Source organism: Gymnoscopelus braueri (assembly GCF_963280865.1).
Source record: "Gymnoscopelus braueri genome assembly, chromosome: 7".
Classification (NCBI taxonomy): Eukaryota; Metazoa; Chordata; class Actinopteri; order Myctophiformes; family Myctophidae; genus Gymnoscopelus; species Gymnoscopelus braueri.
In genome coordinates this window covers 12,244,909-12,262,408 of record NC_137608.1, presented here as the reverse complement: position 1 = coordinate 12,262,408, position 17,500 = coordinate 12,244,909, and the positions used below count along the sequence as shown (strand labels likewise).

At 40.6% G+C, this 17,500-nt stretch overlaps 1 protein-coding gene across 1 annotated transcript in view; it reads right to left on the bottom strand.

Annotated features, from left to right (window-relative positions):
- Positions 1 to 17,500, bottom strand: part of mctp1a (multiple C2 domains, transmembrane 1a) — a 296,725-nt gene that overhangs the window by 92,973 nt on the left and 186,252 nt on the right. Inside the window, exons 9-12 of the mRNA XM_080433064.1 lie at positions 17,077 to 17,170; positions 3,880 to 3,982; positions 2,649 to 2,751; positions 1,079 to 1,180 (exon numbers count right to left, since the gene is read on the bottom strand). Of these exons, the coding sequence (XP_080289190.1) occupies positions 1,079 to 1,180; positions 2,649 to 2,751; positions 3,880 to 3,982; positions 17,077 to 17,170 (402 nt within the window). The remainder of the gene's footprint in view (positions 1 to 1,078; positions 1,181 to 2,648; positions 2,752 to 3,879; positions 3,983 to 17,076; positions 17,171 to 17,500) is intronic.

Below are 17,500 nucleotides of genomic sequence, written 5' to 3'. Positions count from 1 at the left end.
ACTAATTAATTAAGGTTGTTGAAACAGAACGTGGCATAATTAAAGACTTAACCACCTCCTCCTCCTCCTCCTCCTCCTCCGACAACAACATTTATTATTAAGGATTAGTTTGACAAATGTATGTTTGCTTTGTGTCTGTATTAATGCATGTACTGTACAGTCAGTCGTGTAAAAAGTACTCAGATATTTTACTTAAGTAAAAGTAGCAATACCACAATTAAAAAAATACTCTGTTACAAGTAGGCCTGTGGTCAAAATGTTACTTGAATAAAAGTACCAAAAGTAAAATAATAAAATGTTTGAAAATAGCAGATCTACAAGCTCACAACGCGCCATGATGCGACGCGTTGTGAGCTTGTAGATCGGCTATTTTCAAATAGTCTATGAATACAATAGGGCTTAAGTGGTTTTATAATGTAATCATTTATCTGCAAAGTAACTAGTAGCTGAAGTTTTCAAATAATTGTAGTGGTGTACAAGTACAATATTTGCCTCTGAGATGTAGTGGAGTAGAAGTAAAAGTATTGAAAATTGTAAGTACTCCAGTAAAGTAAAAATACCTCAACATTGTACTTAAGTACAGTACGTGAGTAAATGTACTTAGTTACTTTCCTTCACTGGACAAATGTATGACTGAGCGTTTGCTTTGTGTCTGTATTAATACATGTACTGTACAGTACACAGGCATCACATGTCAGAGGCGACAGGGAGAGCGAGAGAGAGACAGACAGACAGACAGACAGAGAGAGAGAGAGAGAGAGAGACAGAGAGAGGGAGGAGCATGTAAAATGGCCGCCATAGGATGCAAACAATGACAGCGAATGGGCGAACAAAGGATGCTGAGAGGAAGTCTTCGATAATTAAAGGCAAAACGAGGACGGGAGGGGGGGGGGGGCAAGGGACTAGATGGAGGGATGGAAGGGGAGGGGCGGCAGGCTAGAGAAACAGAATAAAGACAACAGCACTAGAGGGAGAAGAGTGTAGAGAGAGAGAGAGAGAGTGAGGGAAGGTTGGGAGGATGGGGGGGGCGGGAACTAGGGGGGGGGGGGTACATAAAAAAAGAAACAGAAAGACTTACAGCATTAAAAATCACGTCTATTTCGAGAACGATGACCCCTTTTGTTGGCCCTGTCAGCTCCTTGCTTTTCAAGGCGTAGAATTTGCGTTCTCCATTTTGGATCTGTGCGGGGAGAGAGAGAGAGAGAGAGAGAGAGAGAGAGAGAGAGAGAGAGAGAGAGAGAGAGAGAGAGAGAGAGAGAGAGAGAGAGGGGGGGGGGGGGGGGGGGGGGGGGGGGACATGATGACAGGCGTCTGTCTGGCGGCAGTATATACCCGGCAGAACGGAGCTCTCCCCGGGTCACCTTTGAACCCCGAGCTGCTTGGCGCTGACAGCGAGCGCCAAAACAACTGTGGCAACTCTGACAAGTACCTGTTCATTACCCAGGGCTGTAGCGTCGGCTCTGTCAGACAGAAATTAACCATCCTGGGGAATCACAGCCGGAGCACAGCGCCGCAGCGCCGAGATGTTATAGGAACACTGTTCTCTCTGTGGTCTCCATATATATATATATATATATATATATATATATATATATATATTCCTGTCGAGCAGTAACCTCTTATCTTCATATTGAAACTTTTTTTAACGCCCTACTTGATCATACCACAGCGTCACACAATATCAAAAGTAACAGACGCACAAGCTCGAAAAGCTTTTGAGCTTGTAGATCTGCTACTTTTGATCATCATAACCTTTTATTTCAGCTCGGAGTACAGTTGAGGGGCAGGCCCTCATTTTCAATGTAGCCGAGATACAGAACACAGTAATCAACAGGAATAGACCTTCACATACAGCAACATAAGATGCATGAATGATATGATGAATTATAGTTTTGAATTTGAATCCTGAAACCGTTTTGAATGTCCGTTTCTTTTCATGATTTAAATTCAAAAATAGCAAAAGTAGCAGATCTACAAGCTCAAAACGTGTCGTATCAGAAGTAGGGAACTAATTTACGGGGAAAAATATATATATATTTTAAATCTCTATACTGTATATAAAACACACACACACACACACACACACACACACACACACACACACACACACACACACACACACACACACACACACACACACACACATTTATATAGTCATATCAGCAACAGAAACACTCCTTTGTTATTTTATTTTATTAATTTTTCTCCATCTCCATCTGCATCATTTCATATCGTCTCTCATCCCCCCCTCACGTATTTTCTCTCTCTCTCCCCACCTCCCATCAATCTCCTCTCTTTTCCTCTCTCTCTCTCGCCTCCCTTCAGCTGTTTGCCTTTCTGTTTTTTTCCCCCTCCCTTTCTCTTCTTTTCTCGTCTTTTATTTCCCAGCGTCATCATCTCTTTCTTTCTTTTGGTTGAAATAATAACAACTCATTGAGATGATGCGAAGCTGCGGGAAAAAAACATAGCCTGGTCTTTTTTTATCCTATATATATATATATATATATATATACCACCTTGTGTGTTTTTGCTCTTCTTTCCCATTCCTCTGTACTCTGTCTCAAGGGGGAGGGGGGAGGGGGTAGAGAAATATAAATAAAAATACTGTACGTTAAAAATAACACAGTCATGTATCATTTGATACTCACGTTAAGTAAAGGTATGGCTACTTTCCCCAGGAAATCTGCACTCCTGTCTCTATCCTCGTCGTAAACGGTCACCTCCAGCACAGAGTGGATGTCCTTCACGTTGCTGTAATGACAATGACACAAAACACTTAAAAAATGTATATATATTTTTTTGTATAGCAACGGCGTAACATCACTGAAACTGCCCAGTGTTGTGGTGACAGTGGTAGTCATAACTCGCACAAAGGTTGTACATTGTCGTTTACACAATGTAAAAAAGATTTAAAAGCCATGTGTGGTTCAAAATAGATATACAATAGGATTGCCCTGAAATTAGACTACAACTGTGTGTGTGTGTGTGTGTGTGTGTGTGTGTGTGTGTGTGTGTGTGTGTGTGTGTGTGTGTGTGTGTGTGTGTGTGTGTGTGTGTGTGTGTGTGTGTGAAAAGAAAAAGAGAGAGAGTGAGAGAAGGACAGTACAGCTCCGATAAGTAGGCTGTCTGTCGGAAACAAGCTGATCTGATGTTTTGAAAGGAGGTGGTGATTAGAAACCACCCCCCCCCCACACTCTGAGAGTGTAAAGAATTAACCCGCACTTTTTTACTATTAAATGATTAACTTTCGGATTTAACTGTGTATAGGCGCTCACCAGTGTTCCTGAAATACGTGTGCGTTTGATGCTTACGATGTTATGCATAGGTGCCACATATCAAAGCAATAGTTATAATACTGTACCGTAGTATTTATTCAGGGGGAAGCATTTGCAACCAAATAAGTAGTGAGTTGATAAAGTACTTTCTCTTAAAACAATTCATTTCTTAAATTGGTCAGTTTTGTATTACATAATTCTGATACTGTATATTATGTATACATTACAAATTATTGATTATTATTGATTAAACACTGAAATGAATGTGCATCTTTTTAGAATAAAAATATCAATAAAATAATGTATCTCTCAGTATAAGTACATTTAAATTGAGTCTATATATATATATATAGTCAATCAGTCAGTCATTATTTCAAAGGTCCATGGCAGTGAAATAAATACTGTTAGTTTTGTGTGCATCAGTAAGTAAATGTTTGGCAGTGAATTTGTGGTATGTGAGTGAGTGTGTGTGTGTGTGTGTGTGTGTGTGTGTGTGTGTGTGTGTGTGTGTGTGTGTGTGTGTGTGTGTGTGTGTGTGTGTGTGTGTGTGTGTGTGTGTGTGTGCGTGTGCCTATGTCTTTGTGTGTGTAGCAAAGCCACTCACAAGACGAAGACCTTGTTCCAGTCGGGGTTAAGGTTCTTGTAGACGGTGTGTGTCTGTAGCCGATCGTTGCTCAGCTGCACCACACAGAACGGGTCACTCTTACCTGACACAACAAGCACAAAAAAGCAAACATTCTCAGTAAGTAAGACAATTTTATTTATATAGTACTTCTCACAGAGAGATCTAACAAAGTGCTTCACAAACAGTGAGATTAAAAACAAAACAAGGTATTAAAACAGAACAGAAAAGGCCTGTACAATTAATCTCAAGCAGACAGCAGATAACACAAGCATGGAAACAAATCATGTAACATTACACTGAAATAGGGGTGCAACAGTTAATTGAGTCAATAATTGTAATCACTTAATAAACAAATAATATCAATTTGAATAAAATTTATAGAGTGGCATAAATGGACCGTGAAATCCAAGTCAAAAATAGGGTAGTGGGTGAGAGAGAGGGTACCCCCTACATATAGTATTTTATATTTGTGATGATATTGATTTTTTGTGTTGTTTATGTTATGTTTAGGAATTGAATATATAGGACCTCAATGGAAACAAGTCCACTAAGACTTTCTTGTGTAAATCATTTTAGACCAAGTGTACTCATTCTGTTTGCGTCTTCTGTCTGATAAAATACTCAATCAATCAAACTTTGTGACACTGCTGTATGACTAAGTATAACATTTTGTTAAAGATGTGGTTACTGCTCTTAAGTGGTTAATTAGAGTAATAGATTTAGTCGATTGTAATTAAATCAACTAGAGTTATGTGCGATGATTCGTTGATATATAAAAAACAAATAAAAACTGTCAAAACAACATGCTTCTAGCTTATTTGTTTAATCAAAAATATAATCCATACAGTTAATCAAAAACGTAATCCAAACAGTGAAAAACAAATAAATACACACCACCAACAACACAGTTACTGTATGTTCATGGTTATAGTGAGGGGGTCCAGGAGAAGCCCAGCCAGGCACATCCATCCCTGGACGATTGTAACCCAGCCTCCCGGCTATGTTCCAATCCCTCGTATAGAGACAGATAGCGTATATATATACAGCATCCTTCCCTTAAAGCACATGACAGCTCCAATAAGCGGTACTTATCAGCGCGCTGCGACGGCTGTGATACATTCATTTTAGCCTCGCTAGTCGCTGCTATATATCTCACTACAACACTATATCAGCGCTACACCTGCTAGCCATTTCCATCAACACCACCACTGGGGAAAACGTGACTTGGACAACTACGAGATAAGCTTTTGCAGGACAACTCTCTACTAACCCCCAGGGGAGGTGGGCAGCTAGGCGGCGTGATGGGGGGGAGGAGGAGAGGGTGGTAGGGGGGAGAAAAAAAAAGGGAGAGGACTTTGAGGAAGGACAGAGCCACCGAGAACACGGAGGGTTGGTGTGTGGAACGGAAGGCCACAGAAGTTCAGCGTAGAAGATAAAAGAGCATTGAAATGAAGGGGGATATCAGAATTGGCCGGCTATTGTTCGGCTATTTGAATCAACGCAGACCACCAGACGGACGGAGAAACGGAGACGAGAGAACGCACTGATTTCATAATACTATAGGATATTGAGTCGTTGAAATGGTTTTAATAAGGGGTTGATCTGATGTCAGAATTTCTTTTCTTTCTTTTTTTCCCCTTCTATTATGTACTGTAAACGATATATTTAAATGTGTGTGTGTTAAATGATAGTTAGAAGAAATTCCAATTAAAGAAATTGGAACATTGGACATGATCACCATGCAATCCATCATTGTGGCATCATTCATTCATATCTAATCCAAAAATACTAATAATATCTTACAGCGACAAATCAAGAACCAAGTATCTTAAAAAACAGGTTTAACGGACTGCAAATTGCTTAGTAATAATATCTATGTTTGAAACATTATCTTTACACGTCGTTTTTTTGCCGAGCAGAAAAATGATCTGTGGCGACTCGGTAGCTCCGCCCAACCGCAGCCAAGCTGAAACACATTTCCATTTTTAATTGCGATATGAGGACACACACACACACACACACACACACACACACACACACACACACACACACAAACACACACACACACACAACGCAACGTACTTCGGCTTCATATCATTGCTGTCGGGCAGAAACCTCTTATCTCCATAGTTTAACTTTTTGTGTTTTTTCGCAAATTTACGCCCTACAGCAGTGGTTCATCGTGCCAGGAACCCCTCAAATTGATATGTATGTGGCCGCGGACCCCCACCTGAAAATATGTTGTGCCAGGGACCCCCAAAAGAAAAGATTTGTGTTAAAAATGTTCGCCTTTAAAAAATAAAACAGATTTAAAGATTTGGACACATTTTCAAGATTTTTCAAAAATAGCAGATCTACAAGCTCATAGCATGGCACTCAATTCTACGCTATGAGCTTCTACATCTGCTATTTTTGAATAGCCAGAGTATAAAATATGGATAATGCCCTACAGTACTTGATCATACTACAGGTCGCTTCGCGCCGCGTTTCGAGCTTGTAGAACTGCTACTTTTGCTGCCTTTATATTGGAATCCTGAAAAGTAACAGTTCTGGACATATGAGGTTTCCACCCGACAGAGACGATATACAGAATAAATGGCAAGAAGACGAGGAGAGGAACCCAGTGTGAAGGCTTTTAATTGGTAGAGAGCCTACATCACGCCACGACGAGATGAATCTGGTGTGTCAAGAGGATTTTCTCCTAGACCATACATAAAGAATATGTGGCTCATTATATATGAATCACAAACTCATTAATGCTAATTGATTCCAACAAAACTTTTGATTCAGGAAGTTAAGACTGATTATGTAACTGGGTAAAAAGAGACGGCAATAAACCACAGGAGTTTATCTCCCGAGACCGTACTAATCCAAACCAGCGATGATGGCCTACATGTACAGTACTGTATATATCGTTGCTATTGTCGGCAGAAACCTCTTATCTCCATATTTCTCGTAAATTAACGCCCTTCTTGATCACACTACCGCCTCACACACAAGTATCCAAAATAGCAGATCTGCAAGCTTGTAGATCTGCTATTTTAGAATTTCAGTTTTGGAGACGATATTATCTATTTCTTCACTAGCGGTTCACAATTCACATACACATCATCACAGTTCCTTTTGTACACTGAAGTGACTGGGACCACCCAACAGCGACTGGGACCACCCAACATCCTAACCTCCACATTAACTCTGAACAAAACTAAACAGCTATTTCCCTCTTATATCGTCATGGAAACCTTGTATGTCCAAACAATCGTTACTTTTCAGAAAAAAATATAAATAATAATAACTTGTGTTCAGTGGATCCAATGTAGTTATTATTTCATCACAAGCTCTATTGCGAACTTGAGTGCATGGCTCTAGTGATACGGTATAGTCTTGTGAGCCAGACTGTTGCCTCCCATGATGTTAAAAATGCTTCCGTCATACAGTCTGGAGCAACGGAAGGTCTGAAAATGATCGGAGGATCGGAGATTTCGCCTTTACAGTCGCGCAAATTTGTCCTAATATAAATTAAAAAATAATCGAAGCCTATATATAGCTTGCCGTTTATCAGAAATGGAAATAAAAAAAATAAAAAGTAAAGATATTTTAAAATATATTTTCGTGAACGGAAATGACGAAGAGACGACAGCTTCCGTTCTGGGCTTTCGGGAGGTGTAGTTCCAGACTCTCTATACAGCATTCGGAGATTGTGGAATAGTTGTCTGGCTACGTCTATGCGTCTATGTACTACTATGTACTACTACGTCTATGCGTCTATGTACTACCCTCTCACACTACGTGTGAGAGGGTTTGCGTGCCTGCGAGTGTCTCGGTGCATCTGTCTCTGCCAGTGTGTGTGTGTGTGTATGCGTGTGTGTGTGTGTGTGTGCGTGTGCATGTGCATGCGTGTGTGTGTCATTGATCGGTGTGATTTTCTTCAAATGTTGCGACAAGGGCAGAGACATGTGGTGGGCGAGCTTAAGTAAATGTCACGCTGATCAATGGCGAGCTGAAGCCGTTTTCCTTTCATATCTATGGGTGGTGTTATACTGCCCTATTGATGTGACACGCCGTCTGACCAGGGTATTGACAGCTCTGTCACACTCTACACACTACAATGTCTCTATACACAGAATGATACACTGAGCACACACACACACACACACACACACACACACACACACACACACACACACACACACACACACACACACACACACACACACACACACACACACACACACACACACACACACACACACACAGGTGTTGTTTAACCCTTTAAGACCTGAGGCCGATTCTACGAATGCCTTTCTAAATCAGTACTCACAGAAAAAAAACAGATGTACAAGCTGCTATTTTTGAATAGCCAACGCGAAAAATCTAAAATGGCAAAATGACATTGCAGCATTTATTCATTCATCATTTAAAATACATAATACAGTACATACATACAGTACATACATACAGTACATACGTACTAGGGGTGTGCCGATATATCGTCCCGCGATTTATTTATTTATTTAGTTTTTCTTTTGCAATAATAATAATTTAAAAACAGAAGTATTTGTTTGCATTTGCTTCCCCCCCATATATTTTCATAATAAAAAAGTGCCATATAACGTATCGTATCGATATCGTGAGCCCAACATCATGTATCGTATTCGTATCGTGAAATTAGTGCATCGGCACACCGCTACTGTACGTACTGTATATAGAATGTAGCTCAACTTGAATATTGTTGCAGTCTTTTTTTAAATAAAGCCCTATTTCATACTTTGTTGTATGACAGTATAATGGCATGACCAAAATAGGGATGCCACATGTTGTCTGTCTGATGGTTTTATAAATATGTAACCAATGAAAAGTATTAACGAGAGCTAATAAATTATATCTGCATTTGAACCATTTTTATTTATTTTTTGCTTAAAATAAACAGTTCTGGACATACAATGTCTCCACCTACAGCTACGTTATGCAATATATAATTCATATAAAATATTCCAAAAAAAGGTTGAAAATGAAATACATGTCACTATTAAACATACGATATAGATTCTAATTGCAAAATTCTTCATCTGGTATGGCTACTGACGCACCGTTGAGTGACAGCATTGAAAAAAAAACATGCACAATGACACTTTGACAGCAAAGACGTTTTCCAGTTATTTTCAGTGGTGAAGATTGTATATTATTCTCCTTGATCACTTCACAGCAAACCGTGGAATATTTACGATTATCATAATGTTGTGCTCACAAATCGCTGGTGATTAGATTCAAACGCTATCGCCCCAAATTAAGAGATGGGAATATTTTTTTCACTCACCAAACCCCCTCCTTCCCAACCACACACACACACACACACACACACACACACACACACACACACACACACACACACACTCCGTCTAAATATTCTGTTTTTAGTTTTTTCTTTCCCTTAATGACACAGCAGGCCCCGCGTGTTACCGTGGAGAGCCAGTTGTCCGCGGTGATGAACTTTCACCTCATTGGCCACTGGCACCAGAGGCGGCTGTCTCGGCCAATTACACGCTCCGGGTTTGAGCGCCACTCACTCCACGCCACGATCGTTCAGGTACACACACAAACAGATGCACACACGCAAGCACACACGCACGCACACACGCACGCACGCACACACGCACGCACGCACAGTTGCATCTCTGTCTCCATTAAATTAGTCCGGCTCTAACTCCTTTCAGAATGTCCTGAGATAAAGATGGAGAAGCGTGGTTATCGCTGCTGTCGGGAAAACTGTTCCTTTTTTTTTAAAATACTATTTTAAAAACATTTTAAAATAGTGAAAATTGTCTATCAATAATGAATACAGTGTGAATGAAAATACTGTATATGCTGTCTATCAACAGTAATATTGAGAATGATTATATAACATGCTCTACCATGCCTTTCCGAGTTGACTTTGATTTCAACTATTTTTTGTGTTTTATTGCTTTTCATTCTCTCTTATTTGCTTATCTCCCCTGGCCCCCACACACATGTAAAGCGTCTTTGAGTACTTAGAAAAGTGCTAAATAAATACAGTATGTCAACAGTCTTTGAGTGAATATAAGTGTACTATCTATCAACTTGTCTATATGAGTGAATACTAGTACAGTTTGTGAACAGTGTATATAGTCCATGAGCCAGAGCCCCAAAATTGAGCAATTATTATCGAAAGAGTGGGCAAAACCAAACCTATATTAAATTGTTCAGAGGGTCAATACGAGTAAATAAATGTATGATAACCTCACCACAGGAGCAGCTTTTTCATGGTTATCACACATGTTGTAATTTTCCCCATACGTACATGACAGGTCAAAAAATTACAAAATTTAAAAAAGAGTTATCATAATGAAACTTCCTGAGTTGATTACTTACATGAAGACGATGATTTATCGTATTACAAGTTTTCTGAAATTGTATATTTAAATATGCAAATTAGGCATTAGGAAAATATGCCCAAATTTGCATAACTTTCCAGAATCAACATTGGAACATTGGACAAAGCCAGAGTCAACATACTTATTTAATTTTGTTAAGATGTTGGAGTCAAAGGTTTTTAACGAGGGAATATTCAATATCTGGCTCAATTTTGGGGCTGTGGCTCATGGACTAAATGCCTAATTTGCATATCTAAATATACAATTTCAGAAAACTTGTAATACGATAAATCATTGTCTTCATGTAAGTAATCAACTCAGGAAGTTTCATTATGATAACTCTTTTTAAATTTTGACATTTTTTGACCTGTCATGTACGTATGGGGAAAATTACAAAATGTGTGATAACCATGAAAAAGCTGCTCCTGTGGTGAGGTTATCATACATTTATTTACTCGTATTGACCCTCTGAACAATTTAATATAGGTTTGGTTTTGCCCACTCTTTCGATAATAATTGCTCAATTTTGGGGCTCTGGCTCATGGACTAATAAGAGTGAATATTAGTACAGTCTGTCAACAGTCATCTGTACATCCAGTCCATGTGCAAGTAATGTCGAGTAGCCAGACAACTATTCCACAATCTACAAATGCTACTATATAGAGTCTGGAACTATGCACACCCCCGAAAGCTGAGAACGGAAGCCGTCATCTGTTCGTCATTTCCGTTCACAGCAAATACATTGAGAAATATCTTTACATTTTATTTTACAATTTCCATTTCTGATAGGCAGCAAGATATACATGTATATGCTTCGATTATTATTTAGATTTATATTAGGACACATTTGTGCAACTCTAAAGACGAAACGGAAGCGGGGAGGAGGCGTCAACATCCGCTATATCCTCAGCTTTATCCTCAGCTTCCGTTGCTCCAGACTGTATGACGGAAGCATTTTGAAAATTGTGGGAGACAACAGTCTGGCTCGCGAGACTAATGTGCAAGTAAACCAGAGTCCCATGAAGGAGTCATTCAGTACACAGAAACAGACAGTGCAGACATGGGGGGGGGGGGGGGTCATAGGGTTTGGTTGTGGAGCCCCTGATGGCTACTAGGTACAAACTACAAAAGGACCGGTCAGGTCACTTTGTGTGAGCTCATCGTCAGCTGTCGACCAGAAACCTCATATCTCCATATTCTCTCTATAGTAGCACAAAATAGCCGATCTACAAGCTGCAAAGCCACGTTGTGATTTGAATCCTGAAAAGTAACAGCTTTTGGACATATGAGGTTTCCACCCGACGTGATCATAGTGAGACTGAGGTTCTCCGGGGTAAAACTGTGCATGTGTGCGTGCGTGGGAGCGCGTGTGTGGGTGTGTGTTTACGCTCACCCCTGTGTGTGTGTGTGTGTGTGTGTGTGTGTGTGTGTGTGTGTGTGTGTGTGTGTGTGTGTGTGTGTGTGTGTGTGTGTGTGTGTGTGTGTGTGTGTGTGTGTGTGTGTGTGTGTGTGTGTGTGTCCTACTGAATGGGTTAAGAGTATGGCATCCACTCAGAGGGACATAAGGGCCTGCCTGACAAAAGGGGGATTGTTGGTTTTAGAGAGTATTTTCACATGTCGTCTGGCTGCAGGAGAAACAACTTCAATTAGTGACAGAGATGAGACAGGACCTCTCTCTCCATGACCTTCTCCTCTCTCACTCTCTCTCTCTCTCTCTCTCTCTCTCTCTCTTTCTGCCCCCCTCCCCCTCTTCTCTCCCCCTTTTCTCTCACCCCCCCACCCCCCCACTCCCTCTCTCTGTCTTTCTCTCTCTCTCCCCTCCCTCCCTCCCTCTGTGCGTCTCTCTCTCTCACCTTGCTGCTGACCCTGTCTTAGCCTGTCATAAAGGGGCGTTCGTGTGGCGAGGGGCTCTTATGACTGAGGCTCTTAGCTAGGGGGCTATTGTTGCCATCAGTGACACACACACACACACACACACACACACGCACCCACACACACACGCGCGCACGCACGCACGCAAGCGTGCCCGCACGGCGCACGCACACGCACACACACACACACACACACACACACACACACACACACACACACACACACACACACACACACACACAAAGGGAGATATTACCAAGCTAGTCAACAACACTAATCAAATTGGACAAACCTAACAGGATCAAGCTCACAACAAAAACAATAGACCATCTAAAATAGTTAATCTATAGTACAGAATCTGCTAGACTTATATTTATAAATGTGTAATATACAGTGTCTGTCTATCTGTCTAGATCTATTTTCATAGGATTCAAGTAAAAAAAAAAAGCTAAAATAGATGATCTACAAGCTCAAAACGTGTCAAAACACGATTAGACGCGCTGTGATCAATTTACGAAAAAAACATAAAAAGTTAAAATATGGAGATAAGAGGTTTCTGCCCGACAGCAACGATAAACTGTTTTGTTAACCCATTAAAACTAAAATCTGTGTCATTTTAGATTTTATAGCGTTGGCTATTCAAAAATAATAGATCTACAAGCTTGAACTTGTACATCTGCAAAAAAAATTACATTTTTTGTGTCAAATTGTGAATATCTTTCACACAAATCTTCTCTTCTGGGGGTCCCTGGCACAAAACATTTTCAGATGGGGGCTAAATACATATAATTTTGGGGGTCCTGCTTAATGAGTTAAGCAGAAGAGAAGGAGTGATGCCGGTGGTGGTGGTCCGGTGTGGGTGCCTTGGTGGGGTTCCGGTGTGTGGGTGCCTCGGTGGGCACAGCAACAGTGAGACCATCAGCTCGAAGGATCAGCTCTGTATTTGCGTACAGTCGTGATTGGACAGCTGCTAAAAAAGCGGTCCACGTCATAAGCACATTTCAGATTAGACTATTTTCAACTTTAAAAAGCACCACTGTAGGTTCTGCCAGTAGCCTACTCTGATCAGCGGCTTTTAAGAGCTGCCGGTATGCGGTTGTGTTTTGGTCATTTCTCATAGGAATTATTGTAAAGAAGCGGTGCCTATTTTCTTTTTGTGTACGCTAACTTGAAAAAGAAGTGATTCATGTTTTAATTCTGACAACAAGAAAAATACACGATCACACAACCCTCTAAATGCACACTATCCTAAAATGAAGCATTGAACGCACACACGCAAAACACAAACTCACAGACATGTACACTTGCACCGCGCGCGAGCGCACGCACGCACGCACACGCACGCCTTTCTCTTGCTTCAAGATAATACAGAGTGAGAAAGTAGGCCTGTCCACTGTAGACCTAATTAAAAGTTTGAATTAATGGAGAATGGAGGATTCAGAGAGACCAGCAAAAAGAGAGAGAGAGAGGGGGAGAGAGATACAGACCGAGAGAGAGAGAAGGGGGGGGGGGGGGGGATTTGTTGGTTGAAATGTGTACTTCTTTCTCTATTATACAAATGAGCAGCGTGTACCATTTCAAAAATAAATAAAGAAAAGAAAAAAACGCAGAGACAAATGTAGCTTTCCGCTAGAACAGACATTAAGGGCCGTTTCTCACTGGATCCGTTTTCATTGAAAACGTTTCCCAATTCGAATGCTGGCCTCAGTGGCCTGCATTCACATTGGGCATAGATCCTATCGCACCACAGAACACATGCATATACACCCCGATCCTACAGGTGGCGGCATGCACATAGTGTTTCCCCTGTGGACACAGACGTCATCAACTATGCGACAATATTTGTGCTGGTCTCGCACAAAAATGCGTTTAAATATGTTGAAAGCAAGGGGGCGGAGTTGCGGTGAGAACTGAATAACACTACTCATCATGAAAACATCATGCACGTGCAATATAAAATATTAATATTATCCAGTGATATGAAAACATTAGCTAATGTTTTCACTGGATAATATTAATATTTTATTTCAAGGTGCCTTGACAAAATTAAAACACCATTACATTATTATGAATAGTATTAACCACATGAACCCCAGCATGGGGGGAACATAAGCCAAAAATAGCCAATCTACAAGCTCACAACGCGCGACGCGTTGTGAGCTTGTAGATCTGCTATTTTTGACAGAGAGATTTGGTGTTGACAGATAAAAGCGTCCAAGAAAAGTAGGTCCGTTTTTACTGAGAATAGAGGGTTTAAGTAGGCTACATAATAATAAAACAATAACTTTATTTATATAGCACTTTTCAAAACATGAGTTACCTTATTTTATGCTACAATTGAAGAAAAGGTCAAATAAAAGATACACGTTTTTTTTAAGCATAAGGGAATAGCCTACCATAGTTAACAAGTAAGTTAATTCTGACAAGCAATAAAGAAAACACATTTAAACAAACTAAAATGAGACCAAAATAACTTTGGTCTCGTTGCCCACATCAACAAACAAACAAATACAGACATACATGTGAATTACATCAATAATTATGAATGACAGATTCATATGGTAGAAGAGTGCAATTTATGACAATAAAGCACAGAGATGTTTCGTTTTTGTAGCCCACGTTTGTGTGTGAAACTGTAGAATTAATAAAAAGAAACTTCTCATTTATTTTGGATAGTAATTATTCTGCTATTCTTCATTATGCTCATTATAATATTATATTATATATTATCTTCATATAACTGGTCCTCATAATGCTCATTATAATGTATTTTGGATAGTAATTTAATGTATTATTCTGTTATTCTTTATTATGCTCACATAAGCTATTTAGAAGGGATAAACTAAACTGTGCATTCAGGAGAAATTGCATCATGAGTGAAACGGCTATAGTCCTTGGGAAACTATAAACCTACGTAGGCCTACATCTAAATGAGTTACCATATTTACTTACAAATTTCAAATTACAAAGCCTTATAAGCTATATATTTCTGGGATGCATAGTAGCTGAAACTCCACAAGATACCCACAAGATATACTATATGCGCTGCTCGCGCACCTGAAATGCGCGATGGAGACCCGCCAATGTTTCATGACTGATAGACATGAAAGAAGGCCATTCACAGCTAATAGAGAATTTTAAATTTTAAGAATCGGTTCAGAATTGAATGAGTAAAATTGTTAGAAAGGCTCCCATATAAGTTTATTATTATTTCAATTGTTATGTTCCACCTTAAGAGTAATATGCACCAGCCCTTTAAGTGCGCAATGCATTCTGGGGCGTTTCATTCATTCAGTAGCACCGGCTAGAAGAGCTGTGTTTTTGTTGGCTGTTTTTGTCGAGTTTATATACCGTCACCTATTCCAAATAGCGGGCCACTTCCGTCTAACGGTACGCTTGCTTTCACATTGCAGCTACCGTACCCGAAAACGCATGATTCGGATCCGAGGACTGCCTCCCGAGGTGGTTTCGGGAACGGAACAGTGATCCGTTTCGCGGGTCGATTCGCTACATTCACACTAGCCAAGCGGTCTGGAATGCGCACCCGGGACCTGAGTGTGAAACGGCCCTAAGTGTCCCTGAGGATCCTCACAGAAGAAGATCATCATTTAAGCCAAAATTACTCTTTGACTTTGTGTTGGGATAGATTAATGGCAGTGTTACAGATCACTTTGACTTTGTGTTGGAATAGCGTGACCGTGTAACAGCAGACATTTAGCCATGTGACTACAAATCACACAGAAGTTGTTTTATGGCAATAAATAAACAAATAAACGTGCTTCCGTAGTTCGGAGTACATCTCTCGCTTAATTTGAGCGAGAATAACAGTTTTGAAGCTCGTTCGCAGAGAAACATGCCTATAGGGGCCAAAGACTTTTTCTTTTTTAAATCTCCGCCAGGTCGAGGTGGAGATTATGTTTTCTCCCCTGTCTGTCTGTCTGTCTGTCTGTCTGTCTGTCTGTCTGTCTGTCTGTCCGTCTGTCCATCTGTGTACAGCTAATCTCGTACACCGTTGGACTCAACTCAAAGTTTATTTATAGAGCACATTTAAAATGACAGAAGCCAACCAAAGTGCTATACAGACCAACAACAACCAAAAACAACAGCACAATAAAATACAACAAGGTAGAAAACAAATGGAATGCAATTAAAATAATTTGGTTTCAACTATCAGTCATTTACCTGGGGACCCCCTGGAACGCCCCCTCAAGGTTGAGAACCGCTGCTTTAGAGCTGTGGTTCTCAAAGTGGGGTCCGGGGGATGCCCAGGGGTCCTTGAGGGCGTTCCAGGGGGTCCCCAGATAAAATCGTTGATCGTTAGGAACCAAATGGATCCTTATCCTTACAGATCTGTAACTCACAGAGTTACAGGGGTCCGTGGCCTAAATGCATTAAATTGCAGGGGTGGGCAACTTTGATGATTGAGAGGGCCACTATATTTCCACACTCACTCCAGAGGGCCACATTGCATATACTGTCAGGCAGAACCTCTTATCTCTTATTAATGCCGTACTTCGCCATTCTATGTCACACAAAAATAGCTGATCTACCAGCTATTTTTGCTATTTTTGAATTAGAATCCTGATTGTTTTTTGGGGGCTATGTTGTATTGGAATCCTGAAAAGTAACATTTTCATTTAATTTCCAATGCATTTAGTTATACTTATGTTAACTGTATGAACTTAAATACAAATAAGCTACTAATATAGACTGAAGTAATGAAAGCGGGTCATGTTTGCATGTTTGGAATTGTAACAGCTGAAATCAATAATATATCAGTATTCCAATATTAACCTGCGGGCCGCATTAAGTGAAGGTGGGGGCCGCATGTGGCCCCCGGGCCGCCAGTTGCCCATGTATGCTGTAGATGGTCATACATGCTGCTGTTGGCGCGGCAAGGCTGCTGTCTTACCTGTTACGTCTGCCGCCATCAGCCCCTCGGCACGGATCACCTTCACCTGCACCACCCCAACATCCTTCAGGTTGTTAAACGACCTCCATAGGCTCTGGAGAGGTCACAGGGTCAAGGGGGAGGGGTTAAAGGTGAGATAAAAGGTTGGTGAGTTAGTGGCGACAAGCAGGTCAATATCCTGACATTTCACTGTACGAGGGAAGAGGGTCACATGTTTGTTGAGGTTGAGAAATGCAGTGAACTATGCATATACATATTACAATATGTATATACTGTAGTGTGTTTAGAAGTGAAGGCCTGTGGCTGGCTAGAAGACATGGATGTATTGGAGAGAGAGAGAGAGAGAGAGAGAGAGAGAGAGAGAGAGAGAGAGAGAGAGAGAGAGAGAGAGAGAGAGAGTGAAAGATACAATAACAAATGGAAT